Below are 26,372 nucleotides of genomic sequence, written 5' to 3' on the forward strand. Positions count from 1 at the left end.
TTATAAAAATGAGTTGGTTGGAATATTGGAGCTATTATTGGAGCCTTTTCAAAGAAAGAAAGAAAGAAACTAAGTGATAAGCAAGTGTCAAAGTCACATTAAGCACTTCTGTTGAGTAACAAACAGTACAGACAATTCACTCGTAGTGTAAATGTTTATGGCTGTCAAGGGAAATGTCTGCAGATTCTTTGCTTCAGTAAATCTTAAGTCATCTGACTCCTATCCTGCATTTCCTCTTCAGAAATCCTAATCATCTTGTTGTATCTCTAAGATTAAGAGTTTAAGTCCTATTAGACACTACACGGATGTACAACATGGATGTACAAATCAATATTTGGTAAGCCATCTCAGGCTGTGGGAATTTTTGACGGATCTGGCTTTCTCCTCTCCTCTCCTCTCCTCTCCTCTCCTCTCCTCTCCTCTCCTCTCCTCTCCTCTCCTCTCCTCTCCAGAAAGAGACCTGACCTTTCACCTCTGTCTGCCTAATGATCTGACCTCTCTTTTTACCTCTCTCTGCACCATCTCTTCAGCCCTCTCTCTGCTCTCCCATGGGACCTAGTAAGTGAGGAATCAGAGGGAAGAGGGCAGACTGGGTCTGCTCTTTCCGGATGCTTTGTCCTCCTTCACCTTCACCTCTGTCCCCCTTTCCTCTCTCCCACTCTCTTTTCTATCTGCCTTCTCTCTATCATTGACAAATCTGCTTTTTGCTTCCCTACATCTACCAAAGAGGCCAATCCGAATAAGCTGTGCCTCTCACTCTTTACACTAATGTGTAAGCTGGGACCCGCTGGAGCAGGTTATGTTGCGGGAATAATGATGGCAGTTGAGGGAGAGAACTAAACTAGTAACATAGAGGCTTCATATTTACATCCAATATTACTCAAGCCATTTCAAGCCACAAATTAAAAGTTAAAGAATCGCCATGCTTTTCCCTTTAATAACCAACCTATGTTTGCACCACGACTTGATTGGTCCTGATTAAATTGTCTGCGTCAAAGTCACAGCTCAGCCTGGGGGGTGGAGTAAACAGGCCTATTAGCTGTTAACAAAGCTTCTCAGATATGAAACCATGCCTGCATTCGGTGCTAAAGCCAGTGGGAGATTATCCAGACTGCAAATACATGGGCGACTGAGATGCCCTTTGTACCATACAACAGAGGGCATTTCATGGGCAGAGCGCTGATCCCCTTACTGGTGTGCAGCTGAGGCAATGTAATCCCAAATTATTTAACCAGATTACTAGAGCATGAGAAAAATTCTGCCTTTGAATTATGTATGTGCGGGGGGTGGGGGGGGGGGGGGGGGGGGGTATGTAGCAGGATATGAGTTCCAGTGTCAGTGTGATTATGCCCCACTAAAGCCAGAAACATTCTGCAGTGGGAGATGGTCTGTGAATGATTTCAAAATGCAGGTGAAGGACGGGAGAGCACACAAATACAAATTTTCATTTCTGTCTACTTGTGTTGATGATAAATTAAAGTGCAGGTCTTCCAAACAGCTTGACATCTTGCATTAAACATATCTGAGATGCAATTATATATTAAACATGTCAACAGTGGCTGTAGTTGAAAGCCAAAACAAGCTTGGAGTAAGAATTTTATGTACTTGGCAAATACCAAGCTCTGAAACAAAGAACATCCTGGCAATTTTATTGAAAAACAGAGGTCATGCTGCCAGAAACATGAAGGCTTTTTGGCAGTGAGGTTCATTCAACCCCACTTGTCTTTTAACCACTACAAGCTGTTTGGAAAGAAGTGCCACCAATAGGTTTGACCCAGATGAAGTTACCTGCCAAATGATTTTATTTTTCTACAAAATTTGCACTATCCGTTCATAAATCAACATCAGCTCTCAAGCAACAAAAGCAGGACAATTCTCCATCAAACAGCCGTGACACTGGTGTCTTCTCTCCTCTTTCCTGTGTCTACATATAGCTGTTAACTCTTCAGCATTAGATAGAAATGCTGGTTTTTGGCAGCTCCAGGTGTAGCCTAGCTCAGTGGATGCCCTTATCCCCGTGGCTCAGTACCAACTTTTGTGGAAGAAAGAATAAGGTCAGATGTCAGGGGATGAAAGGGTTGTGAATCCAAAACACAACTCAAGACCTGCAAATCAAGAGGCTTTCTAGATCAAGTGATGTGAACATGGTGTTTATTCCAGTCCACAGTCTGTATAATAAGATGTCCTGTCACTACATTAATGTCAAACTAAATACAGCATCATGCTCATTTCTGACAATTATCGCTCCCAGTAGAATGGGATAAAGCATTGTATGCATCTGATAAGTCACTTTAGCCTCATGATAGTGTGTTGCTTATTAGCGAGAGCCACGTGTCAGTTGAGCCTTCATAACAGGACTTGTGATGGTTATGTCCATTTTTAAAGACAATCTATTTTTTCCTCACCTATAAAAAAGGATTGATGGCAGGCTCCAGTTTTGAAAACAAAGTCAACGGGCCGATGTGAGCAGGCACTACCCTCGGTTTCTGATCAGTGGGCTGAAGGCCATCCCACCTGCTACAAACTGAAAGGCTGCATCTTTGACTGGTTGCCATTCTATCGCAGGGCCAGCACAGAGAGATACACAACCATTCGTGCTCACATTCACACCTACGGCCAATTTAGAATCACCAACGAGCACGTCTTTGGACTGTGGGAGGAAGTGGGAGTGTCCTGGAGAGAGCCCGCAGAGGCACAGGGAGAACATCCAAACTTCACATATAAAGGACCCAAATGGCCAAATAACACAAATTGCACAGTGGCAGTAATTTACAAAAATACTGAATGCCTTTTTAAAATGGTCTCTTTTTTTTTTTAACTGTCTCTGGTGATGCACATCACTTTTAAACAGTGCTTTTCATTCCATTTTCAAATAGCATGGTTTAGAAATATAGATATTTAAATAGTAATAGTAATATTGACGTTGAGAAATTTGTAGAGGATAAAGGGAAAAACAGTGCTTTAAGTTTGATATCACTGAAAGAAGCTAGTTCTTGATTTCATTTTTTTAAATCCAAGAAAATACATAGAAACAGCATCATAAATATGGATTCAAAAATCAATAATACATATCCTCTAACAGAGCACATTAAAGCAAGCTTCCTAACCTTTTCTGCTATATTGTCTGATGATGAAATGACGTCAAAATCTCATCTCTCGCCTCTCCGCCTGCAGCAGGCACCTGGCCAGCTATCGACCAGACCTCACTTGTGGTTTTTGGGTCACAAGCTGTGACAGGAAAGCAGATGACTCTCCTGTCCCATATCCAGTACTGTGCCACACACACACACACACACATGCAAGCACACACATTGATGCTCCGCGGGAAACACACAAGATTTGCTGACCACCGGATCTGTTGGCTTCCTCCGACAGCACTATCTGTCTCGTGCCAGAGAGTGGGCGCAGTGTAGAAAAGAGAAAAAGGGAAGAAAGAAAGGACAGAAAATGAAAGAAGAACGGTGGGAACGAAAAACAGAGGAAGAGAAAGCGAGCATGGTTAGAGTGAGCGCAGGCAAAGAGAGGCAGAGAGATGGGCAAAGAGACAGAGGAGGAAAGCAATCTTCTTAAAGGTCTGAAGGTCTGAGTCGGACTCACTCACCACCCTCTGGCAAAGATGAATGCACACGTTAGCTCCAGCTGTGTGTGCAGGGATGAAAGATGAACACGATTTCAGCATCGACCTCAAGGGGGGGTGAAGAAATCCGAAATTGTTAAATATAGTGTCGAAACATGACAGCATGATACTGCAGTGGAACTGCCCTGCTGCATGGTCTCACCTCAGACATTCAATGGCAGGCTGCTAGCATGCCCTCCGTATCGCACTCTCTCTTCATTAAGGTAGACCTGCTGCTGCCCGATGAAATCAACGACCTTCTCCACTTCAGCGGGTGAATGTGACTCGACGCAAAGGAATCTCATCACAATGTCTGAGAACCTCTTTCATTAATCAGCGTTTATCCCAGTTGAGCAGTTCAAAGAATTTAATTCATTTTTCTGAAAATGATGTCCAAGTTCCCACTGCACAGACATACCTGGAATCTCTGGGATCATTTTAAAGGCCTGCAGACGAAATAGCCAATACTCACCTTTAACTTTGTGTGGACTCTACTAACTTGAGAGAAAATATTATCTGCCTCTTTGAATGCTAAATCCTCTGTTGTTGGTTTTGAACGTGGGATTTTGGGGGGATTTTGTGAAGAAGGCTTTTGGCAGCTACATCTGAAAAATGGCACTAATGAGAGTGGAGAGAATAACTCAAAACAGTAAAGCTATGAAACCAGCGAAAAGCTTTTGTAGAGTTGAATGAAACTACAGAGCTGAGTAATAATAATCTGCAGGTGTTACAGTGGTGAGAACTTTCACAGCACAGCGGAGCGAATGCACTAATTTGATCAATTGTTCATATAAAGAAAAAAAAATCAACTAGGCTGCAGACTGTATCGTCAAATGCCAAGAATTATTATTAGCTTGAGCTCACTGTTGGCAATGCACAAAAAATACGATTTTAACCGATTCCAATGAGATACTACTGGCAGAAAGTTTTTTATGTACTTTTAGCCAATCTCAAAGCCTCTCCATCTAATGCAGCTGATTTTTCTTCCTGCAGATTGCTGCTCACTTGCAATAATTCATGAAGTTGGTTATTTTATGCATGTGACCTTTTAATTCGCTGATATTCACGTTCACCAGTACTGTGGGGCTATGCCACAGGTGCAGCAGACACGGTGTTATCCTCTGAGTTTCAAAATGGCATCACATGTACATGAAAAGTCAAACATGTGCAAAAAACTCAGAGGATCTAAAACCAGACACGCACAGTTTAAAAACCCCCAATTTGTATACTATAAGAGTTTAAGTTTTCTTGAGTTTCTCTAGCTGTTCTGGTATGTCTCCTGTAGCAATAACATATGCATTTGCTTTTGTGGTGTACTCTTTCCCCCGAGGAACAACAAACACCGCTAGCAGTTAATGTGAAAGTGATGCCAAACATCCACCCCCCCTTTTAACCATTTTCTGCACCTGTGCTAGCTTTTTAATGTTTCATTCACACTCTTTTTTTTATTGAATAATGTATAAGAGGCACGAGTTGTATTTTTTTCCTCCCCTTCTATTTATACAGTAGTTTTATTCATTATTCATGTGTTGATTCATGTGTTAAAGTCATTTCATGCACATGAGCCATGCTGAACTGCAGAAAATCAAAACGGAACTCTTGCTGCATAGAACAGCAGTGCAGACCCAGCTGTTCCCTTTCAATGCACACACTTTTCATTCAGTTCAAGATTTAAGGTCACTTTTCTGGCTTTAAGTATCTCTACTGATATGACTCTACATACCCCAAACTTTGTTTTATTCTTAAACTATTCACTATGATTCTTCCAGACAGCTAAAAATCCACCAGCCTCATATTTCAACAAAACATATGACACATATCGCTTACAATTTTTTTAAATGAAAGCACGGCAGTTACTCAACTGTTTAACAAGCTTACTTTAGAAGATGAGGAACCAAAATAAACCTTGCTAAATGCACTGGAAAGCATTAAAAAACAGCTCCAGCTTGCGGCATTTGCCAGTGAATAAAACATTATTTGCCAGTGGTGTTCCCATTTATTAGCTAGCTTATATTGTTTCCCATAGCAACACAATGCATGAAAATTAGATGTATGTGGGAAAATTACACGAGGACTTCTAATGTTATCTTTTACATTTATCACTGGATTACAATGGCCATTTCGGATGCTGCTGACAAACTTTAAAAAGGACATTTACAGAGCAAAGACAACACGGCTTTATTTCACACCGTGTTGGAGAGAAGACTATATGAATACGTGGTGATTCCACTGAACATGCTTGCTTTCACATGAATTTTCATCTGGTGCTCACTCGAGTCCCGCCATGTGGTAGTACACTGAAAAGAAAAACTTGATGGAGAACAAAACAAATAATGAGTGCTGCTCAGTGAACATTTCATTGTGACCAGTTTCTGGCTTGTAGGAGCAGAATATGATTTGAGCACACGGGAGTCCTTATTCCTGAAAAAGGTCTCAGTTTCTCCAGTTATTTAGCCAAAGGTCAGTTTTTCAAGACAACCTCATGACTGTTTGGGACAACAGTGTGATTTACATTACCAATATGCCTTCTCATTTAGCTGTCAGGTACTTATTATGTTGTCAGCATGTTGCTCTGCACTGTGTATTCAGGTTGAGCCAAATTCTAGGAATAACAACTGATCCCCTCAATTATAAATGATATAAAGAGGTGAGGCTCTGCACAAAGTGAACATTTAAGGGGATTTGGAGAGCCAAAAATGGCCATGAGCAGCTATCAGCAACTGTGTGATTCAAGGTTGTCTTAAAAGAATATTATGGCATCTTTGGTAATAAACGTATTTGCCAAGCGTTACACTGGTTTCTGTATCTGTGAGTATACAACCCAATGCTATCATCTGTTTAAAGTCTTTGAACCACCGTCCATGTGCCCTCCATTTAGTTGTGACTATACAGACTTTTACACCGCTAAGCTACAAGGCCGCCAACTGCTTATGTGTCCTTCAAGTGAAGTAGAAAGTAATAAATATAGTACTGTGCAAATGTTTTGAGTCACTCCTTTGTATTTTTGAAGAGGTTGCAACAGTTCTCTAAGCTTTCTGAAGGTCTTTCAACGTTTTTCTTTGGACATTATCTGCTTTTTCACTCATTTCTGGTCCAGTCCTTGTACCTGACCATTTTGAGATGTATGTTTTTTAAGACACTTTTTGTTTAAGCACTTTGTTACTAAGCGCCTGTTGCTAAAACATATACTTTTCCCCCCCCATTTTTGTTGGTGGCACCTATGAAAAATGCCAAGGATAACACAGTTTGACTGGTATAAAATAGTATTTTTGCACTTACAGAGTAAGTCCTAAAGAGCTATGTGACATGGTGTTTAGCATGTCCTTAAAACATCTGACGAAATAGGACTAGTGAAGAACAAAAGACAACGAGTCCGGCCTAAAAAATTATGTGACCTCGGATCTGAAACTGATGTGAAACTTTCTTTGAGATGGATCTAACATTTTGGACTTGAACACTTAGAGAATAAACATTCATTCAAACTATTTCGACTGTGTGATGTATTTTTTTAGAACCTCAAACCCTGCGTAAATTGGCATAATGTTATAATCTCATAAACAGCAACTTCTGACAATAAGTGCTGAAAATAATTGACAGTAAGTGTGTGTTAGAGCCCTGACTTCAGTCAGGAGATGAGGTTTGAGGTGAGTAGGAAGAGGATATCAGTAAATGTGGACAAGTTACGAGTATTTTCTAGCCACATACATTAAACGTGATTAGGCAGAATTTCAACGTCCATCTCAGCCACTGTATTGAAGATGGTGTGACAACAGAGCGGCTTTCACAAACTGGCGCCCGCTTCTGTTTAATGGATTAAATTCTAAGTTCATGAGAACACATCAAGTGACTGGAAGACATAATTACACACTAAACAGTGAATATTTATGAGCACAACATCATTTTTTTCTGTTGAACAACATAAATAAAATGCCTTTTTGTACCTTTAAGGACATTATCATTTTACAGGGATTTATATAGTCACTGAGGAACGTTCTTTGTTTCCAGTTTTTGCGCAGCAGCCCTTAAACTCTTATATTCAGCCACCTTTGTATTTTCACCTGCTGATACACCAATGAAAAAACCGCTAGGTTAAGACCACAAAACTACCGGGTTAGGACTAGTGAAAAAAGACGGTCTGCATTACAGTACACACCCACTTCCAGAAAAAGTGAACCACGTTTCAGAGAACCTGTCTGGGGTTTCCGTTGTTTCACGGAGGTGGGCAACTTCCTCTTGCTTGTTACATTTCCTTAATTTTGGCTACATTTTTAAGCCTTTGACTAGCTTACCGGCAAATATATCATTCCAGCTAACTCAAGATGAGGAAGTCAGAACTATTTATTTAGCAGTTTACTTTCGGTTTGCTACTAAAATGCTCAACAGGAAATAAAAGAAAAATGACTGTGACTCAGCTCTTTCTGCAGATGTGTCTCCTCTGGCTAGCAGCCAACCACGTAGTTTTTTTTCCTACCTACTACTTTAACCGCAGGCACCATCACACGCTGAAACTATCCCGCCCATAAGCGTCACTGATTCAAATTGCAGCCGAGGCAGAGGGAGAGAAAGCAGCAAGCCGGGCTGAGCACACTCACACACTCCGAGCAGACAGGCTGGCAGAGCAGCACGGAGCGAGTCACTCGCTGGAGATTCTTCACACTGTCTTTTTTTTTTTTTTTTTTTTTTTGGGGGGTGGGTGGGGAGGAAATTTTACTTACATGCGGACAACCGCGGAGCCCCCCAGGATCTAACGATGTGGACAGAGGTCGGAAAGCTCGTGCTATTACATCTGTTACTCCTGGACCTCCATTGCGCTAAAGGTAGGGGACTTGTTTCGAGGTATAGAGGGGTGAATTTGCATCGCAGCGCGGACACTGGCAACGCTTTCTCAGGGGATCTGGGTTGCCTGTTTGAAAAACAAAACAAAACAAACGAGTTGTCTGTCAGTGCGATCGGCGTCTTCTTAAGTGCCGAGATAATGTGCTGTGTGCATCGTGCGTACATACTTATGTCCGCATTTGGACTGCTATTAACGGCGGTAGGAGGTGACAATGAATGAAATAAAGGGCAGCACATGCTCTCTAGCTGATGCTGGAAGATGGAAAAAGGCTGTCAGTGGTGATGTGGTCGCTGAGTGGAGATTGTAATGGTGTGCATTGGATGCATTCTTTGTAATTGGAGCTAACATTTTGAACAGATGAAATAGCCTGAAATTGGTCTGAATGTTTAAGTGCCAGCAGGAACTTCGGCAGCAACCTAAGTTAACCAAAGGTGGCATAGTGGTACATAAACAACAGCATGCCCATTACAGTCATGGTGGAAAAAGGGATAGTTGGCATTTAAAAAACACTTGAATTATTACTTGATTACAGCAGCAACATTATTAATTGGGGCAACTTTACCAATTTCCCACTTTCATTAGTCACAAATGAAAGTTTGTCAGTTAACCTCCCAAACTTGTTTGTAATTTGTTGCATTTTTGTTTCTCTGATTCACTCCTGTGAAATTCATAATGTGATCTCTAAATGAGAAATGAAAGTGACAGACAGTTTGTCTTTCTTTCTTTCTTTTTTTAAAAAATATTTCCCTCAAAACACAGGAACTCACACGCAGTCAGAGTGTGAGACCGGGCAGTTTCAATGCAAGAGCGGAGCGTGCATCCCGATCGTGTGGAGATGTGATGGAGATGATGACTGCCCCGACAGCAGCGATGAGGAGAATTGTCGTAAGTAGCCCGTACAGAGTCTTTTGTGTTGGCTGACTAAACACAATAATTCCTTTGCTCGCTGCTTCCTGGAGTTTGAACCTGCCGTGACATATAGTTGCGTTCCTGCTTCCATAGGAGCAGGCACCTTTGGATGAACTCTGGATTTTCAGCGGCAGGCTTCAGTGTCTAAATACTGCAGTCTGGAGTGCATGTCTTGTTTTTTCCAGAACAACACATGCACATGAATGGATAATGGTGGATGCTGTAGATAACCGATTAAATTCCAAATATAACTTTGGAATGAATGAAGTTATACTAAGAGTTGGCTCCTAATCATTTTGCTTGGGGCCCCTCTGGAATCTCCCATTCAGTTGTTCTACACAATAGAGCGCAGAAACTGTTGATCCTGGATCAAAGTCACATGGCCACAGGAATTTTTTTACTAAGCAAACCTCTGACATGAGCAGATTTTCTTTTTTTCAAAAGATGATTTCTTTTTTTAATTTTTCTCTGGCTGTGTGGAGATAATGTCAGTCTGGTTATCAGTTCTCAGCGTTTTACAGTCTCATAATTCATCTAGCATGGTTTCACAGATGGAGTCCTATGTGAAAGGGAGCGATAGCATTTCAGGGTTATGTTACATGACATCTAAATGCTGAGTAATGCCGACTCTTCTGAAGTACTCGGGCTCTTTGATGGGGCTAACCACTAATTTTCTGCTTTTCTGGCCTTCGGTTATTGTATTAGTGTTATGTTAGGGAAGGGGAATGGGGGTTGGTAGCTTATGCTTCTGAACTGGATCCTATCAGGAAATTGCACTGACAACCAACTTTACTAATCATCGCTTATGAATTTGTCATGGTACTAATTGCTCGAATGGTTCCATTAGCGGCCAATTGATTCTTCACTGATGGCAGGGACCAGCACACCGAGCGCATGACTCCGTCCTCTGGCACGCCGGTTGCTGCTGATTGTCTCGAGAGTTTCATGCAGGAATGCCGTGACATTTACAGGCGCGTGTCGCTGACTGCGGAGACTGATTGGTATTATTGGACATTTAGTGGGCAATACTCGACGGTAGCTGAATTGGATTTTAATGAGCTCCGCTTCAGTCTAACAGGTTGGGTTTACTTTTTAATTGAGTATGGGTTGGGTTTTGTTTTTTTTAAAAAGCATTAGAATGGTACTTAAGCCACAAGGTGACAGAATGACCTTTCAACTGAGCTGCTCTGTCTGCACCAGAAATGTGCTCCTGTAAGCTTCAGATGTGGGTTTGATTTCCTCCTGGGCTCCCTGTCACTCTCTTGATCTGTTCTCCTGCTCAGACTCTACCTTTTATCTACTTTTTCAAGCCCCTCTCACTGTGCCTTATATACTCTTCATCCCTTGCTTGCGCTCTCCCTTCCTAACAGCTTTATGCTCTATTCTTTGAGAGCTTCAGCCCTCAGCTTGTGCTGGAAGTGATTTTTTTTTTTTTTTTTTTTAATAAAAAGCCACTCACTTCTCTCACTTCTGCACCCCCCCAAGTCTCTTGTGGCCACTTTGGCAGTGTGAATGCCCCATCCCACCCAAAAAAAAAGAAAAGAAAAAAGGTTATGCCCGCCCAGCTTAACGCCCACAAAAAGCATCAGCTGACAGGTTGGAGATAAATCCAACAGTGTGACTCTGGCTGCCAGAGTGATGCTCGGTGGCTGGCAACGCACCAGCCCTTCGAACAGATGCCAGCACTGCCACTGCTGCCACCCCACCCAGCATGAGCCCTATATAGAGAGGGAGGTGGTGGTTGAAGGGGAGGAGGAGGGGCAGATATGATTGGGAGGAACAGGATGCTGTAGGGCAGCTATGATAAGGAAAATAGAAGCAAGTAATTTTGTAGAGTGGGGGGCAGCATGGAGAAGGTCTACAGCACAATTGTGGGAAGAATAAACCCAGCGAAGCCAAATAATAAACTTTTCTGTCACTTATGATGGTGGGATAGGCTAAACAGGGTACAGGCATCTTTTAACACACTTTTATTCACAAAGAACCCTTTTAGTGCTCTTTGGTAATTTAACATGATTTCTTTTATGGCAAATTAGCCAAAGAATACAAAAAAAATGATACTGTGTAAAATTGTGTGGACATGGGACTAGGGCTGAACGATTATGGAAAATAATCTAATTGCGATTTTTTTGCCCCAATATTGCGATTGCGATGCGATATGCGATTATTTTTTAAGGTATTTGTCTTCTGTATTATTAAACAAAGACAAGCAATACATCATATAGTATGGCCAATACTATATTACATTAATTTTAAACTGTTCTTTCCTGGAAGACAGACCTCTGTTATGATGACATGAGGTGATGCATGAATTGATGACTGACATTTTTATTTAACTTCTTCAATCACAACAGTATATTTGAACATACACAATAGTTTATTTTTAGCTTACAAACATCTGAGCATAAAGTGCTGACAAGGAACCCTGGTGTAAACATTAAAATGAAAGTCAGTACAATGTGCAGATTGCAGAAATATACATAAAAAAAAATCAGTGGCTTTACCACACTCAGTTTTTCGACATCTGTGAACTACTAGACAGTCATTCAATTAAAAAATAATATTAAATAAATAAAACTAATAAATAAAAAATACACACATCTTACTGATCTCTGCAGTCAGTAACATTACACATAAAGTGCAAACATAATAGCAATTGTATAAACACACACACAAACACGCCTTTAAAATTTAAAGGCGTGAAATTGGACGGTCTAGTTCTGATTAGCGTCACCGCTGTCTCGGTGGAGTTTAATAAACTCGGCCGTCTGCTTCTTGCTATCTAAAATATAACCAGACACTGGTGTAAATTCTCGACTGTCTCATACTTCTGTTTAATAAGTTTTCTGTTTGACGTTTAGTCAGCTGTGTGAAAACCAAGGAGGAACCCACCCGGGGGATTAATAAAGTTTTATTTTATCTAATCTAATAACTTTAATCTCAGCCAAACCAATTTACTCACGAACAAACAAAACACTGAAAAAAGCCCAACAATAACATTTTTAGGTTGTCTAAGTGACTTATATATTACGTTTAACCCGAGCAGCGAAACTCCGCGGTGATCTGAAAATGATGTGCCGGGAGTTGTGCCGTTCTCGGCCGCATCAGTAACCCTCGAGCTCCCGGCTAGCTGTCGAGCTGGTGGGTAGCAGACGCCTCTGAAAACGTCGAAGCACTTTTGCAAATATGGGATATCTTGATAAACCGAGCAGATATTTGATGTTTACACAACTACTTTCTCGCCTGAAAATATGTTAAAAGTTTATTTTGTGACCCAGAAAGATTAGTATGAGTAATTTTAAAACTTAGTAGCGGCCGCCATTGCTGGAAACTGGAGTTTGGCTGGGCCGCGCTATGAATTCTGGGATATGGTAGTAATTTGGACAGCCTTCGGCGCGTCGCTGTGACGTAATCGGTCTACAAATGCGGCCTCAGGAGGATGCAGCCCATGAATTGTATAATATAATCGCAGTATAATCGCAGCCTTTGCGGTTAGAAAATTGCACTTGATCATGTCGCGATATTATCGCAAATGCAATATATCGTTCAGCCCTACATGGGACTAGTTATTCTCAGTTTCCCTGCATGAGATTTAAACAGTTTATTATGGAGAACTTATCCCAAACATCAATGTTTCCTCGAGCTTGGAGGGTTATTGGCTAAGTCGATTGTATAATTTGGTTTCTGAACAAATTGGAAGCAGGAATTACTTAAATTTCATGTGTGCAACACTGAAGGAGGACACTGCATGAAAACCTACATGCGAACATGCGTTTGTCACATAGAGTTTAGGCAGTAGTTTGTATGTAAATAAACCAGACATCATTCTTTTACACATGCCAAGGCCAGATATGACTGTCTGAGCATGTACTCCATTATCTGTATCCATCAGACGGTAGCCATATTATCCACACTCGCCCATAGACGGGTGTCCCACAGCAGGGATTACCCCTATAGTATCCTCCTCCTAGCAGCTTATTAGAATAAGTCTTGGTAGATTGGGTTGTCTTTTGTGTCCGTCTCCCTGTTCTTTCATTCTCTCTTTTCCTTCCTCCTCCTGCTCCTCTCCTCCCCTCTCCTCTCCTTCATTCTCAACATGCCTCTTGGTAGATTCTGCTCTTGTTGCCCTGGGAGACGGGTAAAGTGGTGATGGAGGTGGTGGTGGTAGTTGGATTTTGTGCACGCGCTTTCTTTGTAGGGAACAGAACACTGCTGCACATGTGTGTGCATCAACTCTGTATCTCTGCTTGGCTCTGTGTGACCTATATTTCAGCTGTGGAACATACAGAAAAAAGCCCTTATCGTTTTAAAAGCGGATTTAAGTGGATTTAATCACGTCTAATCCCAAGTGCTACTGTACAATCATTCCACATCAGGACTCTGTGTTAGATTTCAATTGTTCTTCCTCTTTTGCATTACTGTAGATTCCTCTCTTCCAAACTGTCTTAATCACGTGGCACTGTGATGGTCTGTCAGTTACTTTGAAGTTAAGCCTAATATTAAAAGTTCACAGGTTTAAGGATTGACGATATTAATATTAGTACGTTTCTAATCAGCCACAAAATCAAGATTAGAACTTTTGAGAGTTACTTGTATGTGGATGGTACTATGAGATGCAGCACTGCAACAGGTTCGTACTACAGAGGTCGCTCAACTGGGGTGGCTGCAGCTCAGGAAGTAGAGCAGGTCATTTACTAAGGTTTTAAGTTTGGTTATTTGATTTGATTAGCCTATGTGCCAAACTATCCTTGGGCAAGATACTGAACCCCAAGTTCCTCTCCAATACCATCAGAGCATAAATGTGTGTGAATGTTAGGTAGGAAGCTCTGGGGTAGAAAAAAGTGCTTTTGTTATTGGGGGAATGTTGTATAAATAGCTTTGAGTGCTCAACTAAAGTAGAAAAGATGTGCTTTGACAGACATTAGAACAGGTTTTGGGTTTTAGTCCCAGTAAACTGTGTAGGAGATCAACCTCACTAACTTCTGATGCACACAAAGTCATTTTGTTCAGGAAGCAGGCCCAAAATATGACAGAAGCCACTCACATCAGAAAAGAAACCCCTAGTAGGCGTCCAATAGGGAAACAGTCCAAGCATTTAAAAACCCTCCTTTGCCTGGTTTTTCTAGAGTGGAAGTCACCCCCTCAGTCATTATTTTGGTATATCCACAGATATTCATTGTGCCATTTATAAATGTTATCTCCCCAACACTTCTTGCACTAATGGATCCCTGTATCATCACACTCACGCTGCTTCTGTACTTCACTTTTGGGACTTTGCATTCATGCATTTGGATTCATAGTTTAAAGCTTGTGGCTAACCTGCTTAAACCCATGTGAACCCAAAAAATATTTATTTGACTAAAGGATGTGGTTTCATGTTCTTAGTAAGTTCAGAGTTTCAGTGACTGTTCATTGGAGGAAATGTCTGCTGATCAACTAAAAAACAGCAAGTTTTGAGAAGTGATACAGGTGTGACTTATTCAACATCAAGCGATATGCAGGGGCGTACTCACTGCTGATCTGAAAGCATTTTCTGCAGCCTTTACTAATGATTCACACGCTGCTGGAACACGTTCAGCCAGAGGATAGGCACTGATTCAAAATCGTAAACCACCAATGAACTCAGAGGACCTAATGTTTCAGAACATTTACAAGCAGCGGCTGGAAGACAGAAGACATAAGGATGGAGGTAAAAAAAATTAGCAATCAGTGTGTGTGTGCGTGTGTGTGTGCGCGCGCTCGTGTGTCACAGCAAGACAATGAGTTTGAGCAGGTCAGAGAAGGGGAGCGTCTCCTCTGTGGTCTCAAAACAGCTTCCCATAGCGGAGACATCACAACACATTTCACGCTGCTTCTGTGGGTGTGTGTGGAATCAGCCTCTCTCTGTCTCACACACACAAACAGGCACACACACTCAGACACACATGACACTGTAATAAGAGACTGCAGAGAAACGCTTCAGGCATAAAAGGCATTGTACTGATAGGCTCACCAAAACACATTTGGTCACCTGCTGACCCAAACACACACATGAACGCACACACATGGCTTTCTCTCACAGCTGGGGTCAGACTTTTAATGGGAATATGAGTTTGCAGGCACCAGTAGCTTAATACATTACACACACACACACAGAGACACACACACACAGACTCTGCACTTGTCTAGGTTAAAACAGCAGAAATCCACCGATCTGATATCAGGGTTAACTCCACCACTGAACGTGTTTCTAGTCCAGCTTCTTAGCAGGTCAACCACACACTACCACACATGGGGTGTGAGTGACACGTCACGTCATCTTTTAGTTTCCTGTGCTGGCACCGAGGACCTATAGCTGTGTGTGCATACGATTATGGAGTGTTGCACTAATCTTTAGAAAAGGAACCCCACTGCTGTGCGGTGTGACTATTGAGGCCCTGTGGAGCTCTCTAATTTTGTGTTTGTGAAACGGATAAGTATTGCATACTGAAGAAAAAGCTTGTCAGTAAAAAGATAAGGCTGTCCTTTAGAAACTGTTTATTTTTTGCTTTTACTGCAATTTGAGTCTCATGTATTTTTATTTTATTATAAAGTTGCACATTACTCCCTTTGTATTCTGCACTCAGACACCATGTATATGACTGTAATTTTTAACTGCCACTACAGACTGCAGATTAATGTCTTCAAATTCTATCAGTCTTGAAGCTAAACGGTGAGAATCTGTGAAGCTGCATTTCACAGTGATGGCAGTTCTGTGTAGCAGTTTTCAGAAGAAATGTATGAAATGTATTGATTGCCAGTATTTGTATCAATGAAAAAGGTAATTTATTCAGATCTAAAGTAAAGCAGTGTCCTTATCCACTATTGATATGAAAAACTGCCCCTATCTTGCTTTTTTTAAAAACACATTAAAGGTTAAGAATTCTGCCTGGCTAATCCTAATACAAAAAAAATTTCTGTTAAGATTATAAATATGAAACTTAATCAGATGGACAGTTTCTCCCATGCAGCTTTGCTCACCTGACAGATGACAACCCCCAGAATTTGCCAGGGCGCCACCTTTGTCAGAGCCTGTATCATGTTCTACACTATAACAGTACCTGGCGTGTTGAATAAGTGTTGGGTGCAGTGGTGCAAAACAGCAGCAGGGTAATTTTAGCTGGGGTCAGTGCTGGCCTGAGGCGCTAACTCTGCCTTCTTTTTCTTTCGCTCTGCCTGTGTGTCCATCTGTTGGTCCGCTCTTTCTTGCTCATTTGTGGACATTTTTTACACCTCGCTGCCTCCATCGTTTCCTGCACGTTAGGGCTCTGAGTGTATGAAATAATGACTTTGTATTGACATGAAGGAAATGTAGCCTACAAACACGCTTAAAAAAAAAAATAGTGTGTGTGTGTGTGTGTGTGTGTGTGTGTGTGTGTGTGTGTGTGTAATAAATTGAGACTTTACTGTCTGTCTGCAGTACTTACAATCCTATTAGTTAGTGTTATTATTAGTGTGAGACTACACCTTCATCGTTAGCTTTAGGACCTGATACCAGTCACACATGGCTGATCCCTGTGCTTAGTATAAGGTATTTACATATTTTGGAAATCCAAAATTGGTTCCTGCTCCTCTGCAAAGTGACTCTCTTGCAGTAGTTTGTGAGTTCTGGTGGTATCATTTAGGGCTGAACGATTATGGAAAATAATCTAATTGCGATTTTTTTGCCCCAATATTGCGATTGCGATGCGATATGCGATTATTTTTTAAGGTCTTTGTCTTCTGTATTATTAAACAAAGACAAGCAATACATCATATAGTATGGCCAATACTATATTACATTAATTTTAAACTGTTCTTTCCTGGAAGACAGACCTCTGTTATGATGACATGAGGTGATGCATGAATTGATGACTGACATTTTTATTTAACTTCTTCAATCACAACAGTATATTTGAACATACACAATAGTTTATTTTTAGCTTACAAACATCTGAGCATAAAGTGCTGACAAGGAACCCTGGTGTAAACATTAAAATGAAAGTCAGTACAATGTGCAGATTGCAGAAATATACATAAACAAAATCAGTGGCTTTACCACACTCAGTTTTTCGACATCTGTGAACTACTAGACAGTCATTCAATTAAAAAATAATATTAAATAAATAAAACTAATAAATAAAAAATACACACATCTTACTGATCTCTGCAGTCAGTAACATTACACATAAAGTGCAAACATAATAGCAATTGTATAAACACACACACAAACACGCCTTTAAAGTTTAAAGGCGTGAAATTGGACGGTCTAGTTCTGATTAGCGTCACCGCTGTCTCGGTGGAGTTTAATAAACTCGGCCGTCTGCTTCTTGCTATCTAAAATATAACCAGACACTGGTGTAAATTCTCGACTGTCTTATACTTCTGTTTAATAAGTTTTCTGTTTGACGTTTAGTCAGCTGTGTGAAAACCAAGGAGGAACCCACCCGGGGGATTAATAAAGTTTTATTTTATCTAATCTAATAACTTTAATCTCAGCCAAACCGATTTACTCACGAACAAACAAAACACTGAAAAAAGCCCAACAATAACATTTTTAGGTTGTCTAAGTGACTTATATATTACGTTTAACCCGAGCAGCGAAACTCCGCGGTGATCTGAAAATGATGTGCCGGGAGTTGTGCCGTTCTCGGCCGCATCAGTAACCCTCGAGCTCCCGGCTAGCTGTCGAGCTGGTGGGTAGCAGACGCCTCTGAAAACGTCGAAGCACTTTTGCAAATATGGGATATCTTGATAAACCGAGCAGATATTTGATGTTTACACAACTACTTTCTCGCCTGAAAATATGTTAAGTTTATTTTGTGACCCTGAAAGATTAGTATGAGTAATTTTAAAACTCAGTAGCGGCCGCCATTGCTGGAAACTGGAGTTTGGCTGGGCCGCGCTATGAATTCTGGGATATGGTAGTAATTTGGACAGCCTTCGGCACGTCGCTGTGACGTAATCGGTCTACAAATGCGGCCTCAGGAGGATGCAGCCCATGAATTTGGACATGTCCAGAGTATAATCGCAGCCTTTGCGGTTAGAAAATTGCACTTGATCATGTCGCGATATTATCGCAAATGCGATATATCGTTCAGCCCTAGTATCATTACACTTATTTCATTGTGTTTACACTCTCCCTCTCCCTTGTGTCTGTTTTGTCAGAATTAGCTTGTGCCATTTCCGAAAGATTACCTGTTTTTGTTTGCCCGCTCGACTGCAAAGTCACATATTGTTCAAAGTCAAACCCCGATAACACTACAATCCTAACTCCCCACCGCTTGTGTGTGTGTGCGTGCTTATATTTAGCTATGCATTGACTGTGTTGTAGTTATTATGCGCTCCCCCCCCCCCCAACCTAGCCATGTCTGACAGGGTATCATGACATTAATCCCCAACTCAGATTAAGCGAATATCTTCATGTGCTTCCAGTTTATTATTTACATTTGCTGTAATCCTGTTTTTCACCGTGTGCTCTCTTGCCTTGTACATGCAGTCAGGATAAGGCATATGCAATGACAACTAAGAATGCTGATGAATAAAACATGGCCGCTAATACCAGTCTGCTCAGCTGACACCAAGATAGGGCACTTAAGTGCAGCATGTCAAAAGTTTTCATCATAAGTTTTTACACAGAATTTAAGTAGTGGGGGGAAGAACTCTCTAACAATGCTCCTACTTTAATTTCTGACTTATGCTTCATGAGTACTTGTCAATGCTCTGTTGTTTAGCCCGTTCATGCTGTTGGCAAAAGGATGGTAAATGTTGTTTATATGCTAAAAATTAGCCTTTTTAGCTTATGCATATTTAATATTTCATGTGTAACTCCATCTATGTGGATATAAGCAAGATGTTATCATGAAATTCAAATGATAGAATGCTTTTACAAGATGTAATTGATTCATAAATGCTAAAATTTGGTTGCTAGGCAAAATAATGACATTGTAATATCTGATATAGATTAAAAACCCTTAGGGGCCTATGTTATACCTGTGCACAAAGTTTGGTCACCATACTCTTAATCGTCTAGGAAGAGTTGAGCGGACAAAGAGGTAAACGCACAGACAGACGATATTTCGTGTTTGGATTTTGCTCCATTGTGATGTTTTTTGTTTTTTTCTTTCTTTCTTTTTGTTCCATCTTTTTCTGCGACTCAAGTGTCTGTTGTGTTTGATCGTTGAAACAGAAAGTTTAGTTTGATTAAAGTAGGAACTGTTGGTGACTCCAGTTTGATGAGTAAACCTGTGTATTTTTGCATAGTGTTGAAATGTAGGTTTTTGTTGTTGTTGTTTTTTTTTTTTTTTTTTTTTGTCATCTGAGAAACTCGAGTTTCTGGCCCAGCACCTGCTGTAAGAAAGCAGATGGGTAAAGCCTTTGAAGATGTCGGGGGTAAAAAAAGGCAAAACTCTCAGAAAGCCTCTGGTAAACCAACTTTACATCTCAGCATCATTAGCAAGAGGAAAACACCAACTGATACAGATGCTAAAATTCTTGAATAGTTGCACAAAGAAGTGTAAAAATGTTAGCTACTGTTTCCATGACACAAATTAAATTTTTATCCATGAAGTAGCTTGTGTTGCATCTAAATACCAAATCTACTGTATATGTATGTTTCATCCAGGATGTAATTCCTCCTGTTTCAAGGTTCTAAGTCTTGTGGATGGCAAAATAATTGCCATGAACATTGTGGATAATTGATCAGTTGTTTGAATTATTCGCAATGAATGGAAAAAAACTATTAATCAGCTGGTTGGTGCTTGGTTTTCTACTTGTGCTTTTTGGGGGTTTCTCTTCTTTCTTTGTTTGTCATCTTCCCTCCATCTGTTTTGAATGAATCTGTTCATGTAGATTACACACAAACTCATACACACAACGCATCTTCTTCACACACACACACCTCGCCAGCTCTTAAGCCTGTGAAACGGGTCTTTTACCTTGAGGGGATTTTGCTTGTCATGTGTCGCAGAATGATGGGGGTGAGGTGGTGGAGGGATAAGGCACTCTTTGATGATATACCCACTGCACAGTAATGCTGGTTATCAGGAGAAATTCTGTTGCAAAGCATAATCTTACATGCACGCAGAGGCTATGTTTTGGGGATACACACATTACTAATGTTTTACCTGCAGGATACTAGCGCTCACACTGTGTCAACATAAAGAGAGCGAGGGGAGATTAAAGGGTGAGGAAATGGGGAGGGAATCAACAGCAAGCACTGTTTTTTCTCCATTGATTAAGGAGAAAAAATTATTTATTTATTTTTTTAATTAAAGCACTTTTCTGATCTTCCGCTCAAAATCAGATTAAAAAGTACTTCCTATCGGAGTTACAATGTGGGGATTATTAGAAGTGTGTTTGAAGTAAAACATAAAAAGCGAATGCGCTGTAGTTGCTAGAGCGACATCAGGATACTCATGGGATGTATTGACATGCGGACTGTCCTTGGCTTTTTGGATTGTTCGCTGCTTTGCAAAGATTGTGACTTGTTGTTAAAAGATGCTGTTTTCAATGGAGGAGCCAAATCTTAAAGCAGATTGTAGTTTGGATCAGGTTTCCCTTTTTATTTGATTTCTTTCCCGCCATCAATGAAGTGTTTTAAGCAGTGACAGTTCTTTCTCTTCTTTTGCCGTGTCCCCTCCACCCCCACGTCCTATTGTGCATCATTGAAAATAATTCCTGAATGTTTGGAAGCAGGGTGATGCCTTCTGAATGGGCCCTGAGAGGCCCTCTGTCTCTCACACACACATTTTCACCTAAACTGTCCAATGCATTTAGTCCCAGGAACGTTGTTCAGGGTACTCAAAGGTTCCTTTTAGATGTTTGTCTGTGTTTAAACTGCAGAATGTATGCTAATGTAAATTTGTACATTTATGTATGTAGGGGGAAAACATTTTTCTTTATTAGAACTTTTTGGATAGTTCAGTGGAACTTCATTTACATCCTGGTTCCTGTTAGAATGATATTACCTGAAGTGCTTTAATACTGTGCCTTTATAATAATCCTCATATTAATCAAAATGCCATATAATCATATAGTGTAGTATTAAGTGGACACAGCCCTGAATAATAAAGGCCTTATAATAGGTGTCCTTCAGTTGTAGACACTCCCCCACATTTGCCTGCAGAACAGTAGATAACAGGGAACCATCTTCTAGTGGAAACTTACTGAATTGCTGTTGTTTAGACTAGAATAGGGTGCCCATCACCATTTTGAGATCCGTGGCAACATTTCATGCAGGACACATCTCCCTTCCAGAAGTAATTGTGTAAGAGAATAAAGTGTGAAATGGTCTACTGAGCAGTCTTGTCTTTCATTGGATGTGAAGTGTTGATATGTAACATTCCTCCACATGTTCAGAGATTCTGGGAAAAGCAAGACTGTTACTCTGTCCACTTCCTATTGGACAGAGTAACAGTGGATGTGTTATTGTCGTCTGCCTGCCTAGCGGCATGGAGAACCAACCTTCTGAATATGTGGATTTTCAAATTGATACCATTGGTGCATCTACTAAAAATCTCAGATGAGTTTAAATCTCGTAATCTTGACCTCAAAGTCAAGGTCAGAAGTCAAGTTTTTTGAAAATGTTGAAAACATGCTAAATTGAAAGATGTCCCCTAAGATTTAGAAATTTAAGCCATAAGTGTATGGCTTAAAAAGAGATGGAGGAAAAACATAATAAAACAAGTTGTTCGACTAACTTGGCGTTACCGACGGGAAGGTTGCAGAGTGCCCTGCAGCGGACAAGCTATATAATGTTGAGAATGGTCAAGTTTACCATCACGTTATGTTATTATGTTAGCATAACCGTGTTGACATGGTTGAAGGGTGTTTCTCCTGTATCTTATTTACTTTATCAACTGTTATAAATGCTAAAACTGATAAGATTGCAAATAGCTAATATTGGTCAGGCTCTCTAGGCTCCATACTAACCATATAAATCACTAAAAACAGTGTGCATTGAGAACTGTGTGTGGTTTAGAGTGGACCGTATGGTGCCTGCAGCATCTGCAGTGTTATTTTATATATCTGCTTTTCCAAACAGCTCTTTTTGTTCCCTTTAGCTTTTCGAAATCAGTGTCTACATTTACATAAGCATGTGTTTATGTATATTTTCCAGGATGGGATACAAAGTGAGTCCAGAAGCCTTTTTGCGTGTCAGCTCCTGTTGTTGTTGTTGTTGTTGTTGTTGTTGTTGACAATTTTTGTTTGATTTGGACAGGTCTCTGAGGTTTAGCATAATTAAACGAAGCAGAAACATGATCAGCCAAAACATTTTTCAGGGATTTGTGGGAGGAAAACTGAAATTCCAGTTACTCACATACACCTACCCATCGAATTAACAGATGAAAATAGCCATAGTAGCATGACAGACCTGCATGTAGCGTATGCAAAAATCTGATCTGTACCTGTAGTCTCTCTGGTGTACACACTCATGTGCACACACAGTTTTGCATGAAGAGACTGAATACCATGAACTGCTTCTTTGCACAAGAGCGATTTTGCCTTTGTTTGGTTTCAAATTTTTAAATGTTGCTTGATGCCATCTATGTGGCCCCGGCTTGCTAATGTTGTGCTTTCGCTTGGAATATTGAATCTTACCTGACCCGTGGGTTTTAATTCTTTTGATGTGAGACATTTCTTTTTATGTTGTTGCATCACTTCAGAAAACCATTTACTTCGGGGAGTTTAAACGCCATTACCGATGAGCAGTTCACATTTATCTGCAAGCTTCTTCTCTGCTGTGTTCTGTCATTGCCTATGCCCTCCACTTCGTCACGTTATATGTGGCATCACAATTTCAACACTTCCATCTCGTCTTCCTATTGCTGCCTGTATTCAGAACTTTTTTCCCCTCCTCATTTTCTGTGAGGCTTATCCAACACCCCACAGCTTCTAGGCCCTTAATGCTGAATCCATACATCTGTTTTTACTGTATTTTCTCAAATAATAGAACTGTGGGAACACACAATACTTTTAGATGAGTTGGAACGTAAAGATTATGCGGTAGTATGATTAGCTGTTCTCGGAGAGGATTAATAGTGAAGCCCTGGCCGTCACACCATAAATGCCGAGTCTGTTTAGCAAGAAATGCTTGGGGAGGAGGAGGGGGGACTCCCCAACTGCCATGGCCCATCTGCAAGTTTTCATGCCTTGTTGCCCATGAATTTACACTTTGCAGTGCCTGCTGCGCTCAGGTGCAACCACCACTAAATCCCACAGCCATATTTAAGAAGCCAACATTTAATCCCCACAAGTAAACATCCAAAAGAAGTCTTCCAAGATAAATTCCCAGTTCCTTCTTAAAGTAAAAGGCCAGGGGAAGATTGGAGGCTGGAAGTACGAAGTGTTCGAAGTACTTTTCAGCAGACTTAGAAAGAAAAACCTGACACTCCGATTCCCAAAGCCAAAAAATAAAGCATTTTGAGCATGGAAACCTTACTTACTTTTTATTGTTATAGTTTTAATGTTTCGGGGGGGGTTGTTTTTGTTTTTATATTTGCCTTCCCAGCTTTGGAAACTGTTCCAGACAATAAATTATTAAAACTCAGAGTAAAATTTAATTAAAAAACAAACAAAGCAAAAAATAAAGCCTTTATACAAGTCTGAGTTGCAAACCCAAATTTCCAGAACAAATGTGTATATTAGAAAGATATCTTCTGGAAATATTGTCATCACATAACAACACATGTGCAAAGCAGACCTTCTATAACACACACACATGCATCTATCTCACTCAGCATGGAGTGACCCAGTTGTGACAGACCACAGGCAGTAGTTAAACATAATTGGCCCGCAGTGTTGTTACAGTGATGTTTTTTTTTTTTTTCCTCCATGTAATGGTTTTATTCCACCTCTTTAGGCCCAGACAAGACCACTTGGTCCCGTTTCTTGTGTGTTGATGTGTTCATAAGTGATCATAGAGGTTAATTAAACCCTGACACTCTTTGGATGAAACACCTTTTGGTGTGTACCTGTACTTTGTAGTTTGAATTTAACCTTCATTGCACTATTGAATGATGGACACTGCTGGTTAGCCAGCAGTTATATGTGTAGAGTATGTAGTATTATTAACATAATCCTAGACTGTTAACCAGATTTTTTTGGTAAAGGCTGTATAGTTGATGGGCATTCAAAGCTGGGCATTTGTTTGTTACTACTGAGGCTTCTTGGACATCTGTTTCTCTCACCTGGAAGATCCTGCGATAAATGGAAGTAACAAATTATTGCGTCAGCATCCATATTCTGCTGTGGTAAGTTAAATGAAATTAATGCCCCTTTTGAAGTTGTTCAAAAGCAATTTTTTATTTTTTTTTCCAGCATCTCCTTACTTTCTATTGAGCATCACTCCTGTCTTTGGACTTAACTGTGCGGGAGTTCAAATCTCATGGTAATCGCTGAATAATCAGCCATATATTGCTATTTCCCTTTCAGTTGTGCGAGTCATGGAGTGATATAAAGAGGCAGTCTCAAGTTGCCGTCTATAATTAAGACTGCTTCACAGCTTCCCTGATTAATTCTATTCATTCCTGTCGTCTGCTTAAAGTCTGCAATATTGAAATGTCTTAATGAAATATTAAAATTGGCCAGACATCATTTACTTCAACGTGCATTTATTAGACGCCACGGTTTTTTGGCTTTTTAGGAGACATTGGGCCTCATTCACTAATTAAGTGCATTCAAACTTTTCTTACTTCTTAATAATTTGTTGATGAGGCACATTTGTTGTGTTTGTTAGTCAAACAGGAACGAAGCGCTATTTGCTATTGGAATTGCACAGTGCCACAATTTCTCCACATAGCTAATATTGTTATTAGACAAACATCCATAAGTGGGATGTTCACAAGTAATGAGGCTGAAAGTGGTAAAAGATGTGCCTTTGCACTTTCTTAGACAGCTGGCTCTTTGTTCTTGCATTGACACGGTTCTATATTTGTTTACAAATTTCAGATCACAGATTCATTCAGAAAGCGTTGCGAGGAGGGGTTCAAGCAAGGATTTGTTTGCAAAGTACATTTCTTGCGCGAGTGTATTTGTGCATGTGAGCGTGTCTGTTTTATAAACTTCAAAGAGTAACGGCATGCTTTCAGCTCAACACGCTCGAGATGGTTCGATCAATTTCTAATCGAACCGTTCACACCTTGCACCTGATAGAGTCCAGAGGGAAGACGGACAGCTTGCACGCACATTATTTCCTATACATTGAAGAAGTGTTTAAAAGAAGTATAATAGTAGGACACATCAATATGTTTGTAGATCATTGATGGTCTTACTAGTGTATATGTGCAATCAAACAAAGAGTATTTTTATGGTTTCATTTCAGCTCAAGTGCTACACTGCATTTATCATCAAATACGTTATGATTTCAGATGCCTTCTTAGTGTTGCTTTTTTGAAAACAAAATACAATCTTTAAAATGAAAGATAAAATACTAACAGTAAGCAAAAAAGCCAGTGAGCTATAGTAGGGCTGCTCGATTATGGCAAAAATGATAATCACGATTATTTTCACTGAAATTGAGATCTCGATCATTTGACGATATTTATTTAACCCTTTAGGACCTACTATAGAACCAAGTCTGCCAGAGCTTATATTAATTTTTTTTACATGTTGTAGTGCCATTTGTGGGAACATTTCAAGTTGCTATTCATCAATACAACTGTTATAGCCCATATTTTAATAATATGTATGAATTAAGTCCATAGTAACTACATTAATTGCAAAAAAAGTGCAATAAACTACAAAAAAATTGAAAATCGTTTTTGTTTTTTTGTTTTTTACATATTTCTACTTGGAGAAATGTAAGAGGTTTAGGTTAAAAGTTTAATTACAAAAAAGTTGCAAAAAATAGTTTACAACAACAGGAAATTTAGTTTGAGTGTCTTCATAGTTTTATTTTGGAGATACAGCAATTTTTATATACTGCAGGAAAAACAAAAAACAATCCTATGATGCAAATTTGCAAAGAAAACAGCAGGTGCATCAAAATAAAATATTTCCAACAGTGCAATT

The 26,372-nt window shown here is 40.1% G+C and overlaps 1 protein-coding gene across 4 annotated transcripts in view; it reads left to right on the forward strand.

Moving 5' to 3' along the window:
* The first annotated feature begins 7,861 nt into the window (after positions 1-7,861).
* Positions 7,862-26,372, forward strand: part of lrp8 (low density lipoprotein receptor-related protein 8, apolipoprotein e receptor) — a 180,504-nt gene continuing 161,993 nt past the window's right edge. The window contains exons 1-2 of one of the 4 annotated variants that reach the window (XM_080888024.1): positions 7,862-8,433; positions 9,213-9,338. In XM_080888024.1, coding sequence (XP_080744150.1) covers positions 8,367-8,433; positions 9,213-9,338 — 193 coding nt within the window. In that variant the 5' untranslated portion in view covers positions 7,862-8,366. The remainder of the gene's footprint in view (positions 8,434-9,212; positions 9,339-26,372) is intronic. The other 3 variants (XM_080888022.1, XM_080888021.1, XM_080888023.1) reach the window with 3 other exon arrangements.

This window comes from Rhamphochromis sp. 'chilingali', assembly GCF_963969265.1.
Source record: "Rhamphochromis sp. 'chilingali' genome assembly, chromosome: 7".
Classification (NCBI taxonomy): Eukaryota; Metazoa; Chordata; class Actinopteri; order Cichliformes; family Cichlidae; genus Rhamphochromis; species Rhamphochromis sp. 'chilingali'.